Genomic DNA, 12858 nt, shown 5'->3' with positions numbered 1-12858 from the left:
AATTCTCTTCACACTATTTAGATGACTACAAAAAAACCTCACTTGTCATTGTTTTAAATAGCATGGAGAATTTAGTATACATTTCCATGCTCCATCTACAGAGTGACTTGTAAACTGTTTTCCAATTTTCAGCTGAATTACATCTTTGCTATTATGCCATTGACCTGTGTATTGAAGTTCTTGCAGTAGAAAGAAATCAATGTAAGCAGGTGCAAACTGGGCTATTCTCTTCTATACTTTTCATGCCTGCCTTCTAAACAGAAGTCAGATGCAGTTTCCTGTCATGCTCTATTTGGATTTAATGAGTATGGGAGAGCATTATCATAACATCTCCTTTTATTTGCTCATAACTTTTGGAAATTTCCTTTGAATTTTAATTGCACCTTTTGTTGAATGCCCAGAGATGATAGGCTTTTTATATTACTTTTCCTAGATGTTTCTCAAACTGATTCATAGTTTAAAGAAGTAAGCAGAATTTAAAAGGATAGAGTAGGAAGTAATTGTTTTGGAGAAAGGAGTTTTACAGTCAGCTATATGCAGCCAGCTATTGGAGCATGGTAGTGACTTCAGCCTATATTAGTTGACTTTTATGAACAGCAGTTTAAAGGTATGAACCCATGGAGAGTTCCTGCTAGCTAATAGTCAAAAATTACAGTTTTAATCAATGTCACAAGTGATATATGAATGTGAAACCTGCTAGCAGATATTCATCTAGGGAAAAGGGGGCTAACACCAATGATTTTTTCCCCCCCTTCTATTCTTGTTCTGCATTTCTGTGTATAATGAAAAGAGAAAATAATTAAATTGACAGTGAATTATCCATTAAAAATGCTATATTTGATGTGTCTTTGCACAAATTCCTTTTGAAGTAACTTAAAAGTAATAGTTAATAGTGTCAGAGGTTTTTTCTGCCCTGGCTTATTAAGCAAATCGAGTGTTTATTGGGTAGGGGCTGATGACTTCTCTGTCGCTAATAATAAATTCCAACTAATCATTTATATCCTAGAATATTCGTAATGAAACAAAAAATGAACTTGAGAAATTAATCAAGTGCAATGAAGATCATCCAGCTTATCTGGCAAATGATGAAGTAACGACTGTCAGAAAGAATCTGGAAGCAAGAGGAGTAGCAGTGGATCCATGTCTGGTGAGATGCAGGGTTGTAACAAGACACATGGAAGCCCCCTGTGAACATCTGAATGTTTTCTAGATGCCAAAGAAAAGATTTCATCTGAATACTGAGTTTGTAGTGCAGATGTTTCCAGACAAATCATTAAGTGACTGCTTGCACGCAATTCACACACTTCTGTTGGCTGGCAGACAAAGGCTGTGCAGCACTTTGGAATCTGTCCCTTTAGACTGGAATCAGAATCTGCTGAGCAGACTTTCTTGCCTACATTGTTACAAAGCTTGTTAGAAATTATTGTTCAGATGTAATCAAGGCCTTTGTGAGCAAGTTACAGTAAAAACATACTGTGTATCCTACAGCTTTCAGTGTGGTTGTATGTGAAGTTTACAGTTCATTAGTACAATGAAGAGAGAGAAAATTTTTTTTAAATACTTAGAAAAAGGCAGGATTTTTTTTAGTGTCCCAAGGGATTGTATTGTACATCTGATATGTTCTGGAAAATTACATATCTCATTGCAGTGAAAGGCCCCTAAGGGTAATTAGACCTGTTATCTAATTAAATGTGAGATTTTAAATGAGAATTCAGACATTAATAAGTAATAGATGTAGATTTCCTATAGCAGTGATTTATTTTCTGCAATAACTTTGGCTACCTTTGCACCATTAATACATGCACTTCTCCTAGGAAGAAGAGTTGTAATATCTGCTGCTTCTTTCCTATACAGCACTTAGCATTTTTTATAAAGGTCATAGTAGTGATCCACATCTTCTACATGAGGAGGCTGAGTGCAAATTGAGGTTTATCTAGCTAAGCAACTGATTTTCTTAATTATGTTTTATGGGTTTTCCAGAGAGGCGTCTTGATACACATGTTTAATTTTGAAGAATTGAAACATAATAAACCTAATCAAGAAAAGTTATAAATGTTTGTTTACGTAAGACCCATTAAATATTTCTCTAAGCTTTAATCTGGTTTAATTGGTAAATTAATGGGTACAACTCAAAAATGTGTTCTCAGTGTTAATGTAAAGAATGTTTTCTAGTATATAATTTAAACGTGTTTTGGCCACAAACTGTATTTTTAAGCATTCGGTTATGTTCATGGAAGAGTAGGTTTTTAAACTGACAAGTCATCTGTAGTGTTTGCCAAGTGTAACTAACACATTAATCATATCCCAGTTGCAGACAAATTGCTGAGAAATATTTAGATGCATGTTACATGATAGGAACAGTGGAATTTGGAGTTATATTTTAAAATTAAATGCAATCATTAATCTAAGCATGATAGTGAGTGTATGTATTTATTTATTTAGACAAATTTAAATACTCTTTTTCTAGATTAAAGACACATGGCACCAAATTTATAGAAGATACTTCCTGAAGTCTGCTTTGAACCACTGCAATCTATGTCGAAGAGGCTTCTATTATTATCAGAGGCATTTTGTGGACTCAGAGGTAAATTAAAGAACAGATGTACTTCATCTACACTGGTGTTTTGCCTTAATATTTCTATTTCAGCTGAAAAAAAATCTAAAAGTACTTCAAAGTAACCTGGCCAGATAGCTGGTGATCTCAGATACGTTTTACATGGGGCTTGTAATGGATAAAATGCCATCCTGGTGGTAATTGTGTAAAATGACCACTAGGTATCAGCCTTGACCTAAACATCTGTTTCTAGTCCATGTGCATTAAAATGCACCATTAAAACTAGTAGTGTACAGCTGTTGATATATTTTTGATAGCCATTTCTCCCACTTTCCCATTGATAGTTATTTGCTTCACTTATACAAAAAAATTTAGAAAACATCCGTATGGATTTACAGGAAAACTATGGTCAGTAAATGTTTATGGTTAATGCTTTGAACCATGTGTGATCAATGGGGAAAAAAATGAACAGCTATGAAGTTTCCAAACAGGTCTTTATAAATAACTTTTCCAGTTTTGTAAACCCAAGCTTGTGCAAGAAATGACAGTATGCATCAAATCACTCAAAGAATACACTATTTTCTTACCATTATATTTTAAATCAAAGAGAAATTGCTGGAAAGATAGAGGTCCTCACTTTTTCTCTTAATAAGCCATGAAGCCAAAAATATTTGTTACTTTAGAAATACCTTTGCCTGTAAGAGATAAGAGAGAAGGAGATCACAATATGGAGAGCTCCCTCTTTATGACACTTAAACTCCTAATCATGTTCCTGTCTTTTTTAAGGTGCTCTAATGTGAACTTAATGCTCCCTCCTGCCATCCTTGCAGGTGTAGAAACTGTCTCTTCTGTTGTTAATAAATACAGCTCTTGGCCCAGCCGTGTCTTCAGAAGCATTTGTCATGCAGGGAGGCACAGCCTGGAGCTCAGCTCTTGTCTCTCAGTGAATTTGCTACCAGCTGTGGTGTTCCAGTGAGCATTAGGTTACACTCCCCAGCCTGCATAAAGTGTGTGCAAATTGTTTTTCCATGGTTTTCCATGATACAGCTCTCTCTGTTGAAAATAGCAGACATGAAGGTGATGCAGTGCGTTAAATAAGGCTGATGTGGTTCTTGTGAAGTATTTTTGATGTGTTTCCTTGTTACCTACACCAGTAATTCTGTGGGGTTTTTGTGCAATGTCTGGATATATATACATGAGGTTACAATTACTGCTAAAAATGTCAAGAGATTCTTGTGTGTGTAGGATGTTCACTGGACACTGGTCTGACCCCACAAGTTCTGTCCTTCCAGCTCGAATGTAATGACATCGTCCTCTTCTGGCGGATACAGCGAATGCTGGCCATTACAGCAAATACCCTGAGGCAGCAGCTCACCAACACTGAAGGTAAGGCTCAGTCACTGGAAGGGCTTGAAACAAAAAATTATCTCCTTCTAACAAAAGTCATCCAGTAATAATTTTGCTTAGAGGGGAAATACCCTTCGAAATTTAAAAATCTTTCTCAAAGAATTTCCATTCTTCATGGCCCAAAGAAGGGCCATTAAATGTTCAGAAGTTTGCTTTTTCTCCTATCAGGTTAATAAGTATGGTAATATATATTGTATCTCCAACAGACCTTCCCAAAATTCTGTCCTTAGGTCATTGGAATTGCAAAAGTGTTGCCATTTACTTTTTTTTGGTTGCTTTGTTTTTTTGTTTTTTTACAGTTAGGCGCTTGGAGAAGAATGTAAAGGAAGTGCTTGAAGATTTTGCTGAAGACAATGAAAAGAAGGTGATGCTCCTAACTGGCAAGAGAGTCCAGCTTGCAGAAGATCTCAGTGAGTACTCACTCTACAGTGTTTTGAAGTGAGCTTGAAATGAAGTAAATTCTACCACGGTTCTTGAGAACATTCAGTGTGATGTGGCTTGTTTATGTGCTGGCATTTATTTAATATCATACAGATTTTTTTCTTAAATATGGTCAGATCTTACTGATTCTAAGGTGAACATAGGTAGTATAGTGTGATAATATAATTTACACTAGATGTAACTTCATTTATATAAATATATTGAAAAAATGTAGTTAAAACAGAGTAATATTTAAGGGCGATTCCTCTTCCAGAGGGATTACAGTAGTTTAATGCTCTGGGTAACTCAAAAAGTACTCAAAAACCATTAGGGTTTTATGATTAATATAATAAAATTTTAAACAGTGAAAGTTGTTAAGGTGACAGTCCAGGTTGAGGTTGTCTCCTGTAGTTACATAAATACCTGCATGTTCACATCACAGGTGAGCATTCTTCTTAGATCTCTGTTTTGTGTTTGATGTAGAAACTAATTTTTGTCTTAAAGTATGACTTGGGATATTTAATTCAGAATAAATTAATATTGTGATCAGTGTTTTTTCCTTCAATTAGCAAAGTAATTAGGAAAGTTCTTATATCCAGGGTTCAGTAGGACAGAGAAGTCTGCAATAGGTGTTAGTTACCTAAATATGAATCATAATTTTCATATTTTACATCCAAAATGTAATATAAAGTAAATGTTTTGTTTAAAATAAACTCAAAATCTTAAGTATTTCTTTTTAATAGTGCTGGTTTGGCTACACTAAAAATACTGAAAATACTCTTTGGAAGTATTGTTACTGAAATCCCAGTGAATTGTGTTTGTTTTCCTTTAGAAAATGTAATATTTTGGAATTGTGAATAGGAGTTTTGGTGATCTAGGGCAAATTGCCTAGGTTTTCTTGACTGATCTCTGAAACAGGTGCTATGACTCTATAATTTTCATGATAGGTGCATAATTTTTCTAAACATCCTGTGTGGCTTTTGAAATCCTGTATCAACTTTTATGTAAACAGTCTTTTGGAGTAGGTAGGACGTGTTTTACAGCATAAGAGGTTCTCCTCCTCTCTATATATGTTGAGGTAAAAAGAGTGGTAGCTACATAGTAGGATGCAGACTTTTTGAAGGAAAAAATTGAGGAAGTTCTCTTTTTCCAGCAGTGCTGCTTGCTTTATTGCTTTGATGCTGGATGCTGATTTTTTGGGCTTTTTTCCTGCACAAACACTGGTATAGAGGGAACCTTGGCGGTTTTGATTTATCCTCAAGTATTCAGTGTTTTAAAACAAAATTTAAAAACCCTAACCATGCCCATGATGTTTAAATTAGCGTGTCTTTATTTTGCACTGAAATTGACTTAGAATTTTTGTATTGTCAACTTTGCTTTTCCCCAGCCTCAGTAATAGGCTCCCATTTCAAAGCAGTGGCAGCTGAGGTCATTATTTTGTAAACTAAGACTAGACCTGTAGGAGCAGCCTGTGTGTGTTCATAACCTGAGGTGTCAGTGCACTGGTATAAATGCTTGAAGTGTGTAGTTTGCATTTCATAAATTACTGTGTAGCAAAAACATGTCACTGCACTGTACTTCTTTAAATTCAGGAGGTCACAGATCCCCCACACATTATTCTAAAGAAATAATTGTAACTCGGTGCAAAACAATGTATGATGACATGTTCTGCTTTATTGTACCTGTGGGAAGATTTTAAAACTGCCACTGCTTAGCTCTGTACTCAGATCAGCTGTGTTCTTTCTGCATGCTTTTATTGCTAAGTGATTTTTATGGGAATATGACTGGAAAAGGGGGGTTCTTTGCATTTCCCTTGGTGAACAGAATGCTTTTCTAAGGTGCAGAGGATTTTTTTTATACCCCTGAGGTAGATTTTGATAGCATAGAGCATTGAACTCTCAGATGGCTGTAATTTCATTCTAGTAGCACTTAGTAAAGTTCAGGACTCTCCTAAAGGAAAAAATCCTGACTCTTGTGACACACTTTCATAAAGTATATTGGTATTTTAATTAGGAAGGGCAGTGATCTCCTGAGCCACAAAGTCCAGTCTCTCTGTTCCATGCAGCTGTGTTTATATAACCCAGCTGATTCGAATATCTGGAGCTCTGTCTTCAAATCAGTTACTTGTTGGGGCTCTCTATTGACACTGAAAACATGTTCCAGGATGTCATTCTTCTGGTGGTTACAAATAGACTTCTAATTTCCAGACTAAGTTTGTAAATATGGGGCTGGGATTCACTTCCTGATTAGAAACTCGACTTGCAAATGTAAATTATTTATATACCTGAAGTTGGGATGACTCCTCTTGATGCTGATTATATGGGAACACTGTCTCACTGCTGTTTTATCAGTCTTTTAGTGCTGAAGCACTGAAAGTGTTTTATTGTTTATTCAGGATACTGGTTAATGGCTATTACTCACACGGGTGACCAAGTCTCATGATGAGAGCTCACACAGGACTCAAAACTTACTTGAGCAGGTTTTGTTGTCTGTGTTCTACAACCTTGAATGGTACTTTAATCCTATATAAGAATATTCCTTATATGACATTTATGCCCTGAATCTTGCTGCTTCTCACTGTTGATATCTCAAGTTTTATTCTAGGTATTTTAAAGAGTGTAAACAGATCTTTGAACAAATTATTAATTTTTTAATATACTGAAGGATGCTTTTCTTCAAAAATATGCTTTACATGTAACATAAATATACTCCTTAACATAAATATCATCATGATACTTGTACCAGTGAAAGGTTACTAAGTTTATGGAAATAGAGAAACCCTAGAATTAGAGTCCGTTGGGAAGAAAGGATCATGAGGTGCAAAAAGGGGCAGAGGAAAGTATGAACAGCTGAATTGGGAAAATTGAATTAAAAAATGTCTAAAATGCAATCACTCTATGAGAATGCTTGTACTGAAAGATACACCTGTGGTTGATGTGTCCCAGAGTCCTGACCCTGGCAGTGAGCAGGCGTGGGAACAGCATAAGCACACAGTAGTTCTTGCCTGTTGTGCTCTCACAGCAGCCCAGTCTGCGGTTCCAAGATTTCCTAATCCTGAGGTAATATCTTTGTGATTAATAGGTATTCATGGAGGTTTTTTTTTTCCTCCTGTGAATTTCTCTAATTGCTTTTTGAACTCATGTAAACTTTGGCATCTGCAACATCCTGTGGCAATTAGTTCCAGGGTTCAACTACACATTGTGAGAAAAAGTACTTCCTTTTGTTTGTTTCTGAGCCACCTGCCAGTTTCATTTGGTTCTCCTTAATTCTTGCACTGTGAAAAACATTCAGTAATCTTTTTCTTTTCATTTTTTTTGCCATTCATGACTTCACAGACGTGTATGCTACCTGCACTTGATGTTCTTTTTTCTGACTTGAAAAGTTCTTATGGTGTAGCTGCTCTTTGCATGGATATTTTTTCCTGGTTTCAATCAGCCTTGCCACTCTTCTCTTTCCTAGTTCCACTAAACCCCTTTTGAGGTGAAAGAGCAGACCTTGCACAAAATATTTGAAATGTATCTACATTATGGATTTATACACCTGTGTTATGATGCTTTCTGGGTTTTATTCTGGTCTTTTTACAGTAATTCCTTGTAGTCTGTTTCCTCTTTTGCCAGTTACTGAACAGTGAGCTAATGCTGCAGTGACCTATCTGCTACAACTCCCAAGTTCTTATGCGAAAAGTAACAGCCATGATATTTTCCTTTTCTTGTCCTGTTTTAAAACTGTAGATACAGTTGAGATATATTTATTGGTTTTTTATTATAAGGATTCAGAAACAAGAGTAATTTGCTATCTGTCTCTTACATGCCAAACTGGGTTCTGTAGGCTTATTCAGCAGTTGATAGGAACCTGTTTTAATGCAGTTGTTCACAACCTCCTTCATAACTCTGGAGGATTATTTTTATTGAAGCTCTTCACCAAAGTTGTCTGGCATTTGGGAAACATAGCCCTGACTTGGACAGAAATAGGAGGAATTACATTTACTTTCTGGTTGGCACCTGCATCTTGATTGTGCTCATTGCTGACGGACAAAATACTTTGATTTGAAATTTATATTTCACACAACTAAGTATTTGCTTAGCTATATCAGTATCTTAAATATGCTTCTTAGGTGTTCCATAAGAAGTAAAATTGGATAGAAGGAGAGCTGAAAGTACAATGGTAAACATTAATATTTTATAGGAAGACTTTCACAGAAAAGCCTCTTTGCAAGACTGCCCTGTTTGTATTGGTGGCTTTAAGGCACTGCTTTGGGCTGGAGGGAAAATCTAATGGTGGCAAGTCAGTCCCTTCAAATTCCTGCAGCTGTTACACACAAGTGTGTGCACCTCTACACAAATCTTTTCCACTTGCTCTTTTTTTTGGATATTAATTACCCTTTATTTCTAGAGTACCTTTGAAAATGGATGAGTCAATATATGACCTTTAATTTTATAAGTGAACATTTGCAGTATTTGCAAGTTCCTACTGTTTTCTTCTGTAATTGTGTTTAACTTTCTAAAGTGAATGATATTGAACATTCCTGCAGGCTGCCTCTGAAGTTACTGAAGGTTTTAAATGTTCTCTGTATTTTAAAATGGCATTTGGTTGGTTATTTATAAAAGACAATTATTTGAAGTCACACCTTCCCTATAACTGTATTAATTATGTTCTTCAGTATTGGGCAATAGGAAAATAATACCTAGGTGAAAGAATTCAACATGAATAATGTATTTTCTGCTGTTTTATTTTTAACACAAATGACAGACTAGTAAGTTCAGCAGAAATACCTGATAGCACGTGGATAAATCATACCTTTCTGTAGACTATTTATAACATAGGAATTGTTGAAAATGTTGAGTTCCCAGTAAAACACTTGGCAGATGTATCTCACTGATCGCACGATGTCTCTGTGCCGGCCGAGCTGCGTTTCCCCGCGGGGCCGGAGCAGCTGGAGCGAGCTCCGCCGGTGCCGGTGCCGACCGTGCGGTGGCGCTGAGCGGCCGCGGAGGGAGCGCGGGGCTCCCGTCCCGGGGCTCCTATCCCGGTGCTCCTATCCCGGGGCTCCCGTCCCGGTGCTCCTATCCCGGGGCTCCCGTCCCGGTGCTCCTATCCCGGTGCTCCCGTCCCGGGGCTCCCGTCCCGGGGCTCCCGTCCCGGTGCTCCTATCCCGGTGCTCCTATCCCGGGGCTCCCGTCCCGGTGCTCCTATCCCGGGGCTCCCGTCCCGGTGCTCCTATCCCGGTGCTCCTATCCCGGGGCTCCCGTCCCGGTGCTCCTATCCCGGGGCTCCCGTCCCGGTGCTCCTATCCCGGTGCTCCTATCCCGGGGCTCCCGTCCCGGGGCTCCTATCCCGGGGCTCCCGTCCCGGTGCTCCTATCCCGGGGCTCCCGTCCCGGTGCTCCTATCCCGGTGCTCCTATCCCGGGGCTCCCGTCCCGGTGCTCCCGTCCCGGTGCTCCCATCCCGGGGCTCCCGTCCCGGGGCTCCCGTCCCGGGGCTCCTATCCCGGGGCTCCCCTCCCGGGGCTCCACTCCCGCTGCCGGCGAGAAGATGCCGCTTGCCTGTCCCTGGTCCCTCTTGTTCTCCACTCCCCCTCGGGGTTTTCTGGTTTGTTTGTATGACATGTAATTTATGAAGATTGTAAAGGACGGTCATTTTTTTTTTCTCAGCTGAATATTTCTGGTTAGCACCTGCGTGGAAAGTACTAGTTTAGTAAGCTTTATTAAGAAAAGACTGTTAGGAATTGAATCCTGTAATCATTTCAGAAAGGAAGTGGATCTTCAGTGTCTTATCCTAAAGCTAAGTGCCGTCTCTGCCTATTGCAGTAGCACCTAAAGCCTCCTAGGTGGTGCACATAGATGTTGAGTGCTTCAGGTGAATCCAAGCTTCAGACAGGCAGCAGGAGCATTGCCATTCACTTGGAATCTCACAGACCCAAACGAAATACATATGTCCTATCTTCATTTAGTTCTTCTCCTTTTAGTCCTTTTGGACAGCAAAACTATGAATGTTGCAAAGCCACAGGATAAACAAAACATAGTACATACAAAGCATCTTTCCTAGGTCAGCATACTATTCATCCAATATCCTGTGTCCTCACAAGTTGGAAAAGAAAACCCAGTTCTTCACCAAATTATAAGTAAAACCATGTGCATGGGAGAGTCATTGGCAGGAGGTGGGAATGCCTGTGGAAACTTGATTCTGAAATTGCTAGGAATGAATGTGAATGGATCAGCCTCCAAGTTCATTTGTCAGTAATGTTGACACCTGTACAGGTGTCGTGGGCTAGCTGAGACTTTGTTCTGCACAAAAGCTTTTTGAAACATTTGAGGAGTAAGCCCTCACATGAAGAAAATACAGCTTAGGGCCATTTGTTTCAATTCTGTCATACGTTTGTAAGCTATGAAATGTAATAGTTTGCAGAACTTAATTATTTTCTTGTAAAGACTAAAACATATAAAAACTAAGCAAACCAGAGTTACAGTGAAATACTTTCAAGTTTTATATCTAAAGTCATTGCTTTGCAGTCACAGCATTAAATTTTTTATTTACTTTTTCTTTTGTTGAATGTAAGCCATTTGCCAACTTGGAGCATGAATTATTTAATATCATATAGTCATATAATAAACTTCCCATTTTAATGGAGTTAGAAAGCTAAGGTTGGCACTTCCATATGCAAGTTGCTGACTCAGGGCCTGAAGTTCCTGTGATTTGGCTAAGCTGAGTGGGTTCTGTTGTGTCTGTTCTGTGTAACAAACTGGTTTTAATCCAAGTGAGTCCCCTTTTTTGTTATGCATTTATTCAAAGTTGGGGATAAAGTCTGTGAAGAGTACTTTGCATATAATTACTTGCTCCATGGTTACATTTTTTCTTTCATTGCTGTTAGCTGTAGAACACAAATGTTGTGTGAAAGTAATCCTATACTGTGGTCATTACTGTAGCCTAATTAAATTTCAGTTCCTTCAGATGACTGCCAATCGTGTTTTGATTTGACCTCCATCCTTCATGACATTGTTGGTTACATGTGCTCCTTAAAATCAGGCTTTGACTTGACTTTCTAAAGCCTTTGCTTCCATTTGCTCTTCTATTATGAGCTTTAACTTTTTTTAAAAAAGGTCACAGTGTTTCATAGGGGCAAAGCTCAGCTGTAGGGGGAAAGATCTCTCAAATAAGCAGATCATAGGCAATTTTCCTGTAGAAACTAGAGGCAGACAAAACAGCTCAAAAGGCAGTGGTTAGTAGTTCTTAAATCAGAAGCAGTATGGTTTTCAGTGTTCACAAGATACAGAAAAAAGGTATAATTTTCAAGATACTTGAATGTCACCCTTGCTGCCCAAAGATAGATATAGGAAAGAGGAAAGGATCTTGGGAAGTGCAAATGGAGGAGTAATTTTATTAGAATCTGATTAATTACAGTTATTTTGTGCTCTTACTTCTTCCACAGTGCCTAAATATTGGAATTTTAGAAGCTATTTAAGTAAAAATATGGTTACTTCATAGTTGTAAGACAATTCCAGAGGTGTCAGCAGTCTTGCTTTAGTCTCATTCTCCTTTCCCCTGGTCATAGCATGGAGGAGCACTCACTCATCTCATCCTGAGCTGGCAGAACATTACACCAGGAAGATGGTGTGGCCTTCTACCCAGAGATTTCCCTCTGGGAATCCTCAACAGATCTCCAATTTCTGTTAAGCATGTGCAGGGAGCTGCTGTCTTCACAGTCCCCTGCCAGCAGCTTCCCTGAGGACATTGGCATGGTCTGTGTCTTATCAGGGGCTGCTTGTCATTTAGAGCACATTGGTTTCTGCCCAAATCTCAATCAGTCACAAAGTGTGGGCTGTCTGTTTCTTAACGAGTTCAGGCTTGTGCTGGTGTCACCAGTGTGCTGGTGGCAGCATGATTCCTGGGCTCCCTTGGAGCTCTGTAGGGCTCCTGGTGCTCTGTGATGCAGGAACTTGGGGAACAGGGTGCTTGGAATCAGTCTGTATGGTCATGTCTTCAATTTCCCCTAAGTTTGAACCCAAGCAGTATCTCACAGTAGACTTGCAAACTTCCTGTTAGAATGCAAATTAATTATTTTTGTATGACTCTCATGTTTTTAACTCCCTGCAGATAATTTAAGAAATCAACCCAAGCAAGTGTACCTTGATGTGAAAGACACTGGTTAACTGTTCAAGTTCTTTTTTTTTTTTTCTCTTGAGTTTTGGGGCAGCAGCATGAAACTAATGAATTAAAATCAGAAGAATGTGTAGGATGGTCTGTGTGTCAAAGTGCAGATAAGGTAGTTCCTGCTTTGTGTCATGGCAGAAAGTGCTTTAGAAGGCTGCATCTTCTCACAGAGGGAAGTAATCCTCAAGGGAGAACATACATCACTTGCAGACATCCTGTGATGGAGTGATGGTTTACTTAACTTAAGAATCCCAGATGACCAAAGCCTGTCTGCTGTGATTTCTTAGTTATTGATGAAGAGTTAGGCACTGATGTCCAGGTCCTAAAA

The 12858-nt window shown here is 38.7% G+C and overlaps 1 protein-coding gene across 4 annotated transcripts in view; it reads left to right on the top strand.

Moving 5' to 3' along the window:
* The window catches only part of OPA1 (OPA1 mitochondrial dynamin like GTPase), a 50102-nt gene that overhangs the window by 26410 nt on the left and 10834 nt on the right, over positions 1–12858 (top strand). For all 4 annotated transcript variants that reach the window (XM_054638945.2, XM_054638943.2, XM_054638944.2 and 1 more), the window contains 4 exons: positions 1007–1147; positions 2468–2584; positions 3847–3940; positions 4261–4371. In XM_054638945.2, the coding sequence (XP_054494920.2) occupies positions 1007–1147; positions 2468–2584; positions 3847–3940; positions 4261–4371 (463 nt within the window). The remainder of the gene's footprint in view (positions 1–1006; positions 1148–2467; positions 2585–3846; positions 3941–4260; positions 4372–12858) is intronic.

This window comes from Agelaius phoeniceus, chromosome 10 (assembly GCF_051311805.1).
Source record: "Agelaius phoeniceus isolate bAgePho1 chromosome 10, bAgePho1.hap1, whole genome shotgun sequence".
In the NCBI taxonomy this organism is placed as follows: domain Eukaryota; kingdom Metazoa; phylum Chordata; class Aves; order Passeriformes; family Icteridae; genus Agelaius; species Agelaius phoeniceus.
Note: the sequence above shows the minus strand (reverse complement) of the source record. Positions and strands in the feature narration are given on the sequence as shown.